We start from the raw sequence: 14191 nt of genomic DNA, 5'->3' as shown, positions 1-14191 counted from the left end.
TTTTTCCATATTTTGGTCCACAGAGTCATGTGAGGTCTTGTTTTTTACGGGACGAGTTGACGTTTTTATTGAAAACATTTTTGGGCACGTGACATTTTTTGATCGCTTTTTATTCCGATTTTTGTGAGGAAGAATGACCAAAAGCCAGCTATTCATGAATTTCTATTGGGGGAGGCGTTTATACCGTTCCGAGTTTGGTAAAATTGATAAATCAGTTTTATTCTTCGGGTCAGTACGATTACAGCGATACCTCATTTATATCATTTTTTTATGGTTTGGCGCTTTTATACGATAAAAACTATTTTACAGAAAAAATAATTATTTTTGCATCGCTTTATTCTCAGGACTATAACTTTTTATTTTTTTGCTGATGATGCTGTATGGTGGCTCTTTTTTTGCGGGACAATATGACGCTTTCAGCGGTACCATGGTTATTTATATCTGTCCTTTTGATCGCGTGTTATTCCACTTTTTGTTCGGTGGTATGATAATAAAGCGTTGTTTTTTGCCTCGTTTTTTTTTTTTTTTCTTACGGTGTTTACTGAAGGGGTTAACTAGTGGGACAGTTTTATAGGTCGGGTCGTTGCGGACGCTGCGATACTAAATATGTGTACTTTTATTGTTTTTTTTTTTATTTAGATGAAGAAATGTATTTATGGGAATAATATTTTTTTTTTTTTTTCATTATTTTGGAATATTTTTTTAAATTTTTTTTACACATTTGGAAAATTTTTTTTTTACTTTTTTACTTTGTCCCAGGGGGGGACATCACAGATCAGTGATCTGACAGTTTGCACAGCACTCTGTCAGATCACTGATCTGACATGCAGCGCTGCAGGCTTCACAGTGCCTGCTCTGAGCAGGCTCTGTGAATCCACCTCCCTCCCTGCAGGACCCGGATCCGCGGCCATCTTGGATCCGGGGCTGGAGGGAGCAGGGAGGGAGGTGAGACCCTCGCAGCAACGCGATCACATCGCGTTGCTCCGGGGGTCTCAGGGAAGCCCGCAGGGAGCCCCCTCCCTGCGCGGTGCTTCCCTGCACCGCCGGCACATCGCGATCATCTTTGATCGCGGTGTGCCAGGGGTTAATGTGCCGGGGGCGGTCCGTGACCGCTCCTGGCACATAGTGCCGGATGTCAGCTGCGATAAGCAGCTGACACCCGGCCGCGATCGGCCGCGCTCCCCCCGTGAGCGCGGCCGATCGGCTATGACGTACTATCCCGTCCAGGGTCAGATAAGCCCAGGGCACCTCGACGGGATAGTACGTCTAAGGTCACAGAGGGGTTAAAGAAGAACTTTCACTCCCAACATACACACGTATACAAATGTATACTAGCGCATGGCCGTGCGGTCATGCGAAGCTTATATAGCTGCAGCACGTTCAGGACCTTTCAAAGAAGGACCAATGGAGTTGCAGCAGTACCTGAGCATGTGACTGCAGATCTCCATTGAGAGATCTTGCCCTGGGCATGCTCAGTGTGTGCAAAGCAGGACTTAGTCCTAGCACCTACAAGATCTTCCAAGAAGAACCAATGGAAGTTGCTGCAGTACCTGAGCATGTGACCCTAGATCTCCACTGAGAGATCTTGCCCTGGCATTCTCAGTATGTGCAAAGCAGGACTTAGTCCCAGAAAAGCCTGCTCGCTGGATATCAGTGCAGGGTACAATAGCAGAGCCTGGAGAGGCAGTAGTAACCCTTTCCACAGTACCAGTCTCAGCAAGACGCTGGGAGCGACATCTCCGCTGAGCAGGCTCCACTGTGGCTGATGCAGAATGGGAGACCGCAGCAGACACGGATCGAGATTATTATTATTATTTATTTATATAGCACCATTGATTCCATGGTGCTGTACATGAGAAGGGGTTACATATAAGTTACAAATATCACATACAGTAAACAAACTAACAATGACGGACTGATACAGAGGGGCGAGGACCCTGCCCTTGCGGGCTTACATTCTACAGGATTATGGGGAAGGAGACAGTAGGTTGAGGGTTGTTGGTGAGGCGGTAGCTCCGGTGTTGGTGAGGCGGTAGCTCCGGTGTTGGTGAGGCGGTAGCTTCGATAGTGATGAGGCAGCAGCGGTGTCAGTGCAGGCTGTAGGCTTTCCTGAAGAGATGAGTTTTCAGGTTCCGTCTGAAGGATCCGACTGTGGTTGATAGTCGGACGTGTTGGGGCAGAGAGTTCCAGAGGATGGGGGATATTCGGGAGAAGTCTTGGAGGCGATTGGATGAGGAGCGAATAAGTGTGGAGGAGAGAAGGAGGTCTTGGGAGGACCGGAGATCACGTGAGGGAAGATATCGAGAGATTAGTTCAGAGATATATGGAGGAGACAGGTTATGGATGGCTTTGTAGGTCAGTATTAGCAATTTGAACTGGATACGCTGAGGGAATGGGAGCCAGTGAAGAGATTTGCAGAGGGGGAAGCGGAGGAGTAGCGAGGAGAGAGATGGATTAGTCGGGCAGCAGAGTTAAGGATGGACTGGAGAGGTGCAAGGGTGTTAGCAGGGAGGCCACAGAGATTCCCCCTGTGCAGCAGAGGAAACTCGACTCCTAACATATGTCACACAAAATACTTAATAAGTAACATTTCTCACATGTTTACTTAACATCAGCACAATTTTGGAAACAACATTTTTTTATTAGGAATTAAAAGTTAAACAGAGATTTCTCATTTCTACAACACCTTTTTTTGGGGGGGGACCACATCACAGTTGAAGTTACTTTGAGTCTATATGATAGAAAATACCCAATAGTGTACAACATTCTAAAAACTGCACCCCTAAAGGTGCTGAACATCACATTCAAGAAGATTAATAACCCTTCAGGTTCTTCACAGGAATTTTTGGAATGTTTTAAAAAAAAATGAACATTTAACTTTTTTTCACAAAACACTTACTTATGATCCAATTTGTTTTATTTTACCAAGGGTAATAGGAGAAATTGGACCCCAAAGTTGTTGTACAATTTGTTCTGAATACGCTGATATCCCATTTATATGCAGGTAAATCACTTTTTGGGCACATGGCAGAGCTTGGAATTGAAGGAGCGCTGTTTGAGTTTTCAAGACAAAATTGGCTGGAATTGAGATTGGACGCTATGTCGCGTTTGGAGAGCCACTGATGTGCCTAAACAGTGAAAACCTCCCAAATGACACCATTTTGTAAACTAGGCCCCCTAAGGAACTTATCTAGATGAGTGGTGAGCACTTTGAACCCCCAAGTGCTTCACAGAAGTTTAGAACGTACAGCAGTAAAATTAAAAAATCATAATTTTTTATAAAAATTATCTTTTCGTCCCCAATTTTTTATTTTCACAAGGGTAACAGGAGAAATTGGATTCAAAAGTTGTCCAATTTGTCCTGAGTATGCCAATACCCTATATGTGGGGGTAAATCACTAGGCACACAGCAGAGCTCGGAAGGGAAGGAGCACCATTTGATTTTTTCAAAGCAGAATTGGCTGGAATTGAGATCGCACGCCATGTCACATTTGGAGAGCCCCTGATGTGCCTAAACAGTGTAAACCCCCCAATTCTAACTCCAACCCTCACCCCAACACCCCCCTAAACCTAATCACTACCCTAACCATAAACCTAAACACCAACCTAACACTACCTTTCGCCTAACCCTAATCCCAACCATAACCCCAATCCCAACCCTAATTCAAACCCTAACCCTAACTTTACCCCAACCATAACACTAAATTTAGTCCCAACCCTAACCCTAACTTTAGCCCCAACCCTAACTCTCACTTTAGCTCCAACCCTAACCCTAACTTTAGCCCCAACCCTATACATTAATTTAGGCTCAACCCTAACCCTAATGGGAAAATGGAAATAAATATATTTTTTTAATTTTATTATTTTCCCTAACTAAGGGGGTGATAAAGAAGGGTTTGATTTACTATTTATAGCTGATTTTTATGTTTGGCAGCTGTCACACCCTAAAAGACGCTTTCTATTGCAAAAAATAGTTTTTGCATCACCACATTTTGAGGGCTATAATCTTTCCATATTTTGGCCCACAGAATCATGTGAGGTTTTGTTTTTTTGTGGGACGAGTTGATGTTTTTATTGGTACCATTTTAGGACACCTGACATTTTTTGATCGCTTTTTATTATGATTTTTGGGAAGCAGAATGAACAAAAACCAGCAATTCATGAATTTCTTTTGGGGGGGCGTTTATACCGTTTTGTGTGTGGTAAAATTGATAAAGCAGTTTTATTCTTTGGGTCAGTACTATAACAGCGATACCTCATTTCTATCAGTTTTTTATGTTTTGGCGCTTTAATACGATAAAAACTATTTTATATAAAAAAATATTATTTTTGCATCATTTTTTTCTGAGAGCTATAACTTTTTTAATTTTTTGATGATGATGTTGTATTGTAGCTCGTTTTTTGCGGGTCAAGATGTCGTTTTCACCGGTAACATGTTTATTTATATTCGGCTTTTTTGATCGAGTGTAATTCCATTTGTTTTTCGGCGGTATGATGATAAACCATTGTTTTTGTGCCTTTTTTTGTTTTTTATTGGGTTCACTAAAGGGGTTAACTAGTGGGACAGCTTTACAGGTCGGGTCATTACAGACGTGGCGATGCTAAATATGTGTACTTTTATTGTTTTTTCATTTACATAAAGAAATATATTTATTGGAATTTTTTTTATTTTTTTCTATATTTATACATTTTAAAAAAAATATTTTTACACATGCTAATATTTTTTTTACTTTTTTACATTGTCCCAGGATGGGACATCACAGATCGCTGAGCTGACACTTTGCCCTGCACTGTATCTGATCAGCGATCTGACAGGAAGTGAAGGAGGCTTGCCGATGCCTGCTCTCAACAGGCACTGAGAAGCCACCTCCCTGCGTACCCGGAAGGACCCCGTGGCCATCTTGGAGTCAGGGGTCTGAAAGGAGAACCTCAGGACAACTCGATGCTTCTCTATGCCTCTGCCGGCACCAGAACACTGCGATCTTGTTTGACCGCAGTGTTCCGGGGGTTAAAGTGCCAGGTATGAGCTGTGAGAATCAGCTGACACTCGGCTACTATCGGCAACATACCACCCGTGTGCGTGGACGATCACCGATGATGTGCCATCCTGTCCATGGTCAGACGGGCAAAAGGGTACATGAATGGGATAGTATGGCAGATGGCAAAAAGGGGTTAATATCATGGTAACATATCATATTTTTGCTATTGTACTAATTTACTTAAACTTACCAAAATCTTTAGAAAACAGCTCTCCTGTTCCTATGTCTCCCCTGTCACTAAATGCGTCACTGCAGTCCACCAATGCTTCCTTCACGGCATCGTACCCAATCAGTACTATGGTCCGATGGTTTGAAAAATAGATGGTATAGACAGGTCCATACGTCTCACTTAGCTAGAGAGATATGAAAATCTTAAAATCTGGTGAATTTATCCTCCAAACAAGTAAGATATACTGTAGGCAAAGACTGTATATTTACTATCTAAGGCTGGTTTTACACTTGAGTTGGGCACAGCTGCGGAGGGCTACGCTCATTTTTATGCTGCGCGACGGCAAAAAAAATGCAACATGTGGCGTTCGATGCAGTTTGGTGCAGCATCAAAACGATGCATGCGTAGGCATCCGCATACATTCACATGGCCTGTGTACCCAATGTTAAAGATAGGTACGCAGGACACCTGTCGACGAAGGCGGATATGAATGGAAGAGGTTCGGCAGTGGGCAGCCAGCCTAAAAATGTAAAAAATGTTAAGATCCCTGAAGTAAAGATGTAATTGCTACACAGACGTATATAAATATTTAGAATTGAGAGTCCTCAGTGGTTGATACCTTTTAATGGCTAACTGGATACAGGAAAGATATATATCTTGGTACCGTGTTAGCCAGTGGATAGATATCAGTTAGCCATTAAAAGGTATATTTTTGTATCCACTGGCTCACATGGTACCAAGATATATATCTTTCCTGTACACAGACGTATACGTTTCTGAATTTATAGTAGGAATCCCATAGTAGGTGCCAAATTTATTAGTTGGTGAGAAGAGCAGAATGTACAAAGACCATGTGCTTCGATTACATTTAGTCAATTAAGGGAAAAATGTAATACTTCATTTCTCTTGTGGAGGTGCTGCAGACACATTAAACACTTGTTGCTGGGTTTTTCCACAGATCACTGATAATTGCTGATGGTACATAGTGGCAGGCATCCTTTATGATCAGCTTATTATACAGGATTCTTATAAAAGTACACAGTCCTAAGTAGGGTTTAACGACTTTTCCTTTTTTTGGGTCGAGTCGGCCGGGTTTTGCAAAACCCGACTATCTCAAAAGTCGAGTCGAGTGAAATCAACCGATTTTCTCGAAAAGTCGGGGATCGACCGAAACACGAAACCCAATGCAAGTCAAGGGGGAAGCATAATCGGCAGTGAGCGGGGACCAGGAAAACACCTACAGTGCCCATTTTAATGGCAAAAACATCCATTCTTGTTACTGAAGCTTGCCAATCTTAATTTACCTTATAATAATAGTTAGGCATTGGAAATTGGGGGTCATTTGACTAAAGTTGTGGGGGGTAGGGCTGGTTCAAGTATTCAGTGGGCCCAGGAAATGTGGACCACGTCACGGCAGTGGAGCAGGGAGAGGTAAGTATTTCAACTTTGCAAGTGCTGTGATCCTGAGAAAGCAGGGGGGGCCACTCGTTGGCATTGGCACTGGCACAGGACCCCTCAAAGTACGGCGGTGTGTTTGCATGGCGGTGGCGCCTCCCACCGGCAGCGACACTTTTGCGTACTATGAGGGGCCCTGTGCCAGTGATGTCGCCAGCGAGTATTCCCCCCACCACCTGATGAAGGAACCTGCACTTTCATTTACACCTTACTCTTTTTCCCTGTGTAAGGTGGTAACCTGACTTTCAGTAGGGTCACATTCTGGCTGTGTAGCGTGCACGGGGAATGTAGCGTTCTGGGTCAATGTACCAGCAGACTCATCTATCACTGGCTGGGCAATTGGCAGGATGAGGAGGAAACACAGATAGAGGCCCAAATAATAAAGTGGGCTAAATGCAGTTCAAAATTGGTAACAGGACTAACCAGGGGGCATTGCTTTGTTCAGTGGAGGACAACTGTAATGAAAGGATGACACAGAGAGTAGGCCCAAATCAGTAAGTAGGCTAAATGCAGTTCAAAATTGGTAACAGTAGTAAACAGGCGGCACTGCATTGTTCAGTGGAGGAGAACATCAAGGAGCGGCAGACACCGTTAGTAGGGCCAACAAAACAAGTAGACCAAATGCAGTGTTATATTAAAAACAATTTAACGAGAGCCTGAAGATAGAAGCTAGGGAAAAGCAACCTGGAGAACACCTTGGAGCGGAAGACACCGTCTGTAGAACCCAGACCCAACTTGTAGGCCTAATGCAGTGTTGTTTCAACAAATACTAAACGAGAGCTTGAAGATAGAAGCTAGGGAGAGGCAACCTGGAGAATACCTTGGAGCGGCACACACCGTCTCTACAACCCAGACCCAACTTGTAGGCCTAATGCAGTGTTTTTTCAACAACTACTTAACAAGAGCATGAAGATAGAAGCTAGGGAGAGGCAACCTGGAGAACACCTTGGAGCAGCAGACACCGTCTCTACAACCCTGACCCAACTTGTAGGCCTAATACAGTGTTGTTTCAACAACTACTTAAAAAGAGCATAAAGATAGAAGCTAGGGAGAGGCAACCTGGAGAACACCTTGGAGCGGCAGACACCGTCTCTACAACCCAGACCCAACTTGTAGGCCTAATGCAGTGTTGTTTCAACAACTACTTAAAAAGAGCATGAAGATAGAAGCTAGGTAGAGGCAACCTGGAGAACACCTTGGAGCGGCAGACACCGTCTCTACAACCCTGACCCAACTTGTAGGCCTAATGCAGTGTTGTTTCAACAACTACTTAACAAGAGCATGAAGATAGAAACTAGGGAGAGGCAACGTGAAGAACACCTTGGAGCAGCAGACACCGTCTCTACAACCCAGACACAACTTGTAGGCCTAATGCAGTGTTGTTTCAACAACTACTTAACAAGAGCATGAAGATAGAAGCTAGGGAGAGGCAACCTGGAGAACGCCTTGGAGCCTCAGACACAGTTTGTAGACCCCAACGAAACTTGTGGCTCAATGCAGTTTTAAAATTCCGACAGGCTGAAAACCAGACAATTGCAGCTCATTTTTTTTGTTAAGAGGAGGACAGCTATATTGAGTGGCGCAGACAGACACTGCTAGTAGGCCTTACAACACAAAGTTGGCTCGCTGCAGGTTTAAAAAAGGTTACATGGGTACACAGGCAGCATTGGTGTGGTCACCGGAGGACAATTGGAAGGAGGGACCACAGACAGACTTAGTAGGCCTAAAATAAATAAATTAGGCACAATGTGTTAGGAGTCGAGTTTCCTCTGCTGCACAGGGGGAATCTCGATCCGTGTCTGCTGCGGTCTCCCATTCGGTATCGGCCGCAGTGGGCTCTGCTTAGCGGAGACGTCGCTCCCAGCATCTCACTGGGGCTGATTCGGTGCATAGGGTCACTACTGCCTTTTCTGGCTTTCCTATGGTACCCTGCACTGATCTGCGGCGAGCGAGCCTCTCTGGGACTAAGTCCTTGTTTACTCACACTGAGCATGCCCAGGGCAGGGTCTCCCATTGGAGGTCGAGGGCCACATGTTCGGTCACATGCTCAGGTGCTGCAGTACATTCCATTGATCCTTCTGGAAGGTCCTGAAAGGGCAAAACATGCTCAGGTACTGCAGCACTTTCCATTGGTCATTCTGGAAGGTCCTGAAAGGGCAAAAAACTTCAGTAGCAGCTTCCTGTGCTGCAACTATATAAACTGCGCATGACCGCACGGCCATGCGCTAGTATCGTCTTATGCTATATGCTTTGCGCCAATGTGGTCATGTGTTTGAATGTGTTCAGGGACCCGGCTGAAATAAGCCCCTAGAATGCTGGCACCTCCGGCGAGGAGATTGTGTTTAAGTGTGTTGAGGGACCCGGCTGAAATAAGCCCCTAGAATGCTGGCATCTCCGGCGAGGAGTTTTGTATGCATGCATGACCACTCACTGCTCACATCTGGGTAGTTGGCCTGTGCCTCTGTGAAAGTCTAACAGGGCACAGAGCTTTCCTCTTGCGGTTACTCTGTGAAGCTAACAGAGTTGGTATATACCGCCATATAGAGCCGCCATTATTTAGCAGCAGGTGCTTTCCTGCACGGTGGATCCCGGGTTGCGAACGCACCAATTCCATTTAATAAATTATATATTTGGTGCGTTCCGCCAACCCTAACAGTATACTAGCGCCAGGATCTGGCTAAGTAATGGCGGATGAACAGCGATTGCAGGGGTACATCCAGCTGCTGGAGGGCCGGTTGGCCTCTCTTGAGCGTGCAACCTCGGCGGTGGATGTTACCGCAATAGCTGTTCAGGCTGCTAGCGTGGCTGCAGCAGCTTTACCCACTGTCACCTCTGTTCCGACCCTATCTCACCTTCCTTTGCCTGAGAGATACTCTGGGGACAGTAAGTCCTGTAGGGGTTTCGTGAGCCAATGTGGTATACACCTCGAGCTTCTGGCTGCACGTTTCCCTACTGAGCGGGCAAAGGTGGGATTCATAATCTCTCTCCTGTCGGACAGAGCGTTGGAGTGGGCTACGCCGCTGTGGGAGCACAACGATCATGTGGTGCGGAGTGTTCCTAGGTTTCTGGACACTCTGAAACAGGTCTTTTTAGGACCTCAAGTCACCCATGATACAGCGCTCCAACTGCTGGCTTTGACTCAGGGTTCAACCATGGTCAGCCATTTTGCTGTTCACTTCCGGACATTAGCGTCTGAGTTGGAATGGCCAGATAAAACCCTCATTCCCGTATTTTGGTGGGGGCTGGCTGACCATGTGAAGGACGCTTTGGCCACTAGGGAGATTCCCGCCACACTGGAGGAGCTCATAGCCGTATCTACTCGTATTGACCTCCGTTTTAACGAGCGGAGGTTGGAGCGAGCCCAGTGTAGACAGAGGTTTCGGCTGGCTCCCACCTTCGCCAAACCTTTGGAATCTCAAGTCCAGGCATCCGAGTCACATGAGGCCTTAGAGGTGACACGAGCGGGATCCAAGTCTCAGTCTGCCCGTGCACATAAGGTCCGTCATGTTTGCCAGCAGTCAGGACACCTTGCCTCCAAGGGTCCTCAGCGGTTGGGGAAACGTCAGCGTCTAGTGGCAGTTGGAGGAGGTACACTAGACACAGCAACGTTTGCCTCAAAGTTGTCCTTCAAGGGGACAATTACCATAGGCCCATCCACTCTTATGGTCGAGCTATGCGTGGATTCTGGGGCAGAGGGTAACTTTATGTCTTCCGCTTTTGCCCAGCGTCACGCAATACCCTTGGTGATGCTCGCCAAGCCGGTAACCGTTCGAGTGGTAAATGGGTCAACATTACCTTCACATATTACCCACCAAACCATTCCTTTCACGCTATCTGTGTCTCCATCACATTGGGAGATAATCTCCCTATTAGTCATTCCTGAGGGAATAGATGAGGTCCTGTTGGGGATACCATGGCTTCGCTACCATTCTCCTCATATTGAGTGGTCCTCTGGGAGAATTTTGGGTTGGAGTAAATCTTGCGAGGGTAGATGTCTGAGGGAGTGCGTTCAGGTTGCTACTACACAGGTACCCGCAGATCTTTCCTCTCTCCCCAAGCACTATTGGCCCTATGCAGACGTGTTCTCCAAAAGAGCTGTGGAGACCCTTCCGCCTCACCGCCCCTATGACTGTCCTATTGACCTCTTGCCTGGTGCTGAGCCTCCCCGGGGTCGAGTCTATCCGTTATCTCTCCCGGAGACGGAGGCAATGTCCCAGTACATCCAGGAGAATCTGGCAAGAGGATTCATTAGGAAGTCAGTGTCACCGGCAGGGGCAGGGTTCTTCTTCGTACAGAAGAAGACTGGAGACTTACGTCCATGCATAGACTACAGGGGTCTTAACGCCATCACCGTTAAGAACAAGTACCCACTACCCCTGATATCTGAGCTGTTTGATAGGCTACGGGGAGCGAGGGTATTTACAAAGTTAGATCTGTGGGGTGCTTACAACCTGATTCGCATCCGTGAGGGGGATAAATGGAAGACGGCTTTTAACACCAGGGATGGGCACTATGAATATCTGGTGATGCCCTTCGGGCTCTGTAATGCCCCAGCCGTTTTCCAAGACTTTGTGAACGACATCTTCCGGGATATGCTCACCACCTCGGTCGTAGCCTATCTGGATGATATTCTCATCTTCTCTCCAGATATTGACTCCCATCGGAGAGATGTTCGCAAAGTCTTCGACAACGGGCAAACTCCCTCTATGCCAAGTTGGAGAAGTGTGTGTTTGAGCAGGAGTCCTTGCCTTTCCTTGGTTATATCATCTCTGCCCAGGGTTTGGCTATGGATCCTGCCAAGCTACAGGCTGTAATGGACTGGCAGGAACCCCATTCTCTTAAAGCGGTGCAGCACTTTATGGGGTTCATTAATTATTATCGCCAGTTCATTCCACACTTCTCAACTTTGGTAGCTCCCTTGGTTGCCCTCACCAAGAAGGGAGCAAATCCCAAGTTGTGGTCAGAGGAGGTCTCCAAAGCCTTTCTCTCGATCAAGTCACACTTCGCTAGCGCTCCCATCCTACATCGCCCCGATGTTGATAAGCCATTTATCTTGGAGGTGGATGCCTCATCCGTTGGTGCTGGAGCAGTCCTTTTCCAAAAGGATGCTCAAGGTCGGAAGCATCCTTGCTTCTTCTTCTCCAAGACATTCACACCAGCGGAGAGGAATTATTCCATCGGGGACAGGGAGTTGCTGGCCATGAAGTTGGCTTTTTCGGAGTGGAGACATCTCTTGGAGGGAGCTCGCTTTCCCTTCCAAGTCTTCACTGACCACAAGAACTTGGTGTATATGCAAACGGCCCAGCGGCTGAATTCTCGCCAGGCTAGATGGTCCCTGTTCTTCTCCCGGTTCCATTTTACTCTCCATTTCCTCTCCGGGGAGAAGAACGTTTGTGCTGACGCTCTCTCCCGCTCCGTGGTGTCATCGAAGGAGGAGGAGCCTCGGCTTATTGTCCCTTCTGAGAGCCTGAGAACTGTAGCTCCGGTTTCGCTAGAGTCTGTGCCCCCGGGCAAGACTTTCGTACCAGCTAACTTGCGACCGGAGGTTCTCTCTTGGGCTCACTCCTCCAAAGTGGGTGGGCATTTTGGGACCAAGAGGACATCTGAGCTTCTGGCGAGAACATACTGGTGGCCGCATATGGCCCGAGATGTCAAGGACTATATTCAGGCGTGCATTTCTTGCGCCCAGAATCGGTCTCCTAGGCAACGGCCTGCTGGGTTGCTTTACCCTCTACCGGTGGCAGACAGGCCCTGGGAGATGGTCGGGATGGACTTTGTGGTGGGTCTACCCAAGTCGCGTGGCTGCTCCATTATTTGGGTTGTCACCGACCATTTCTCCAAGATGGTGCATTTGGTGCCGCTTCCTCGGTTACCCTCAGCCTGGGCCTTGGCGGTGTTGTTCATTAAACACGTTTTCCGTTTGCATGGTATGCCTGATAAGATTGTCAGCGATCGGGGTCCCCAGTTCGCATCTCGGTTTTGGAGAGAGCTCTGCCGTTTACTCAGCATAGAGTTAAACCTCTCCTCTGCATACCATCCCGAGACGAATGGGTTGGTGGAGAGAACCAACCAGACTCTGGTGACATATTTGCGACATTTCGTCTCTGCTAGGCAGGATGACTGGGCATCTTTGCTACCTTGGGCGGAATTTGCCCTGAACAACGCCGTAGCCGATTCCACTAGTCATACTCCTTTTCTCCTTAATTACGGCCAGCATCCGCGTGTCCCTGTGCCCATGCCCGTGTCATCCACCAATTCTAGGGTGGCAGACTGGGCAGTGGGGGCACGTGACATCTGGGACCGCACACAGGATGCCATCCGGGCCTCCAAGGAGAGAATGAGGGTTTCGGCTGATACACACCGGCGCCCCGCTCCGGTCTTTGCTCCTGGCGACTTAGTGTGGCTCTCCGCCCGTAACGTCAGGCTGCGAGTTGAGTCCACTAAGTTTGCTCCTCGCTACATTGGCCCGTTTAAGGTTCTGGAACAGGTCAACCCTGTGGTCTACCGTTTGGCTATTCCTCCACGCCTTGGTATCACCGATACTTTCCACGTTTCCCTCTTAAAGCCCGTTCATTTGTCCCGGTTTTCCGAGTCATCTGCTGGGACATCGGGTTCATCCACGGATGAGTGAGGTGAATGCTATTGTGGGGTGCAAGGTGGTACGTGGCAAGAAATTTTATCTGGTGGACTGGAAGGGTCACGGCCCAGAGTATAGAACCTGGGAGCCTGTGGAGCACATTCGGGCTCTGCTGCTTATCGCAGCTTTTGAGCATAGTGAGGCTCAAGGAGGGGGGGGCCCTAGGAGGCGGGGTAATGTTAGGAGTCGAGTTTCCTCTGCTGCACAGGGGGAATCTCGATCCGTGTCTGCTGCGGTCTCCCATTCGGTATCGGCCGCAGTGGGCTCTGCTCAGCGGAGACGTCGCTCCCAGCGTCTCAATGGGGCTGATTCGGTGCATAGGGTCACTACTGCCTTTTCTGGCTTTCCTATGGTACCCTGCACTGATCTGCGGCGAGCGAGCCTCTCTGGGACTAAGTCCTTGTTCACTCACACTGAGCATGCCCAGGGCAGGGTCTCCCATTGGAGGTCGAGGGCCACATGTTCGGTCACATGCTCAGGTGCTGCAGTACATTCAATTGGTCCTTCTGGAAGGTCCTGAAAGGGCAAAACATGTTCAGGTACTGCAGCACTTTCCATTGGTCCTTCTGGAAGGTCCTGAAAGGGCAAAAAACTTCAGTAGCAGCTTCCTGTGCTGCAACTATATAAACTGCGCATGACCGCACGGCCATGCGCTAGTATCGTCTTATGCTATATGCTTTGCGCCAATGTGGTCATGTGTTTAAGTATGTTGAGGGACCCGGCTGAAATAAGCCCCTAGAATGCTGGCATCTCCGGCGAGGAGTTTTGTATGCATTCATGACCACTCACTGCTCTGGGTAGTTGGCCTGTGCCTCTGTGAAAGTCTAACAGGGCACAGAGCTTTCCTCTTGCGGTTACTCTGTGAAGCTAAAAGAGTTGGTATATACCGCC

The 14191-nt window shown here is 47.5% G+C and overlaps 1 protein-coding gene across 1 annotated transcript in view; it reads right to left on the bottom strand.

Annotated features, from left to right (window-relative positions):
- LOC138661768 (cytochrome P450 2C20-like) overlaps positions 1–14191 on the bottom strand; it is a 103383-nt gene that overhangs the window by 75881 nt on the left and 13311 nt on the right. The window contains exon 2 of the mRNA XM_069746672.1: positions 5230–5392. Coding sequence (XP_069602773.1) covers positions 5230–5392 — 163 coding nt within the window. The remainder of the gene's footprint in view (positions 1–5229; positions 5393–14191) is intronic.

Source organism: Ranitomeya imitator, chromosome 2 (assembly GCF_032444005.1).
Source record: "Ranitomeya imitator isolate aRanImi1 chromosome 2, aRanImi1.pri, whole genome shotgun sequence".
Lineage (NCBI taxonomy): Eukaryota > Metazoa > Chordata > Amphibia > Anura > Dendrobatidae > Ranitomeya > Ranitomeya imitator.
This window is presented reverse-complemented; position numbering and strand designations above follow the sequence as displayed.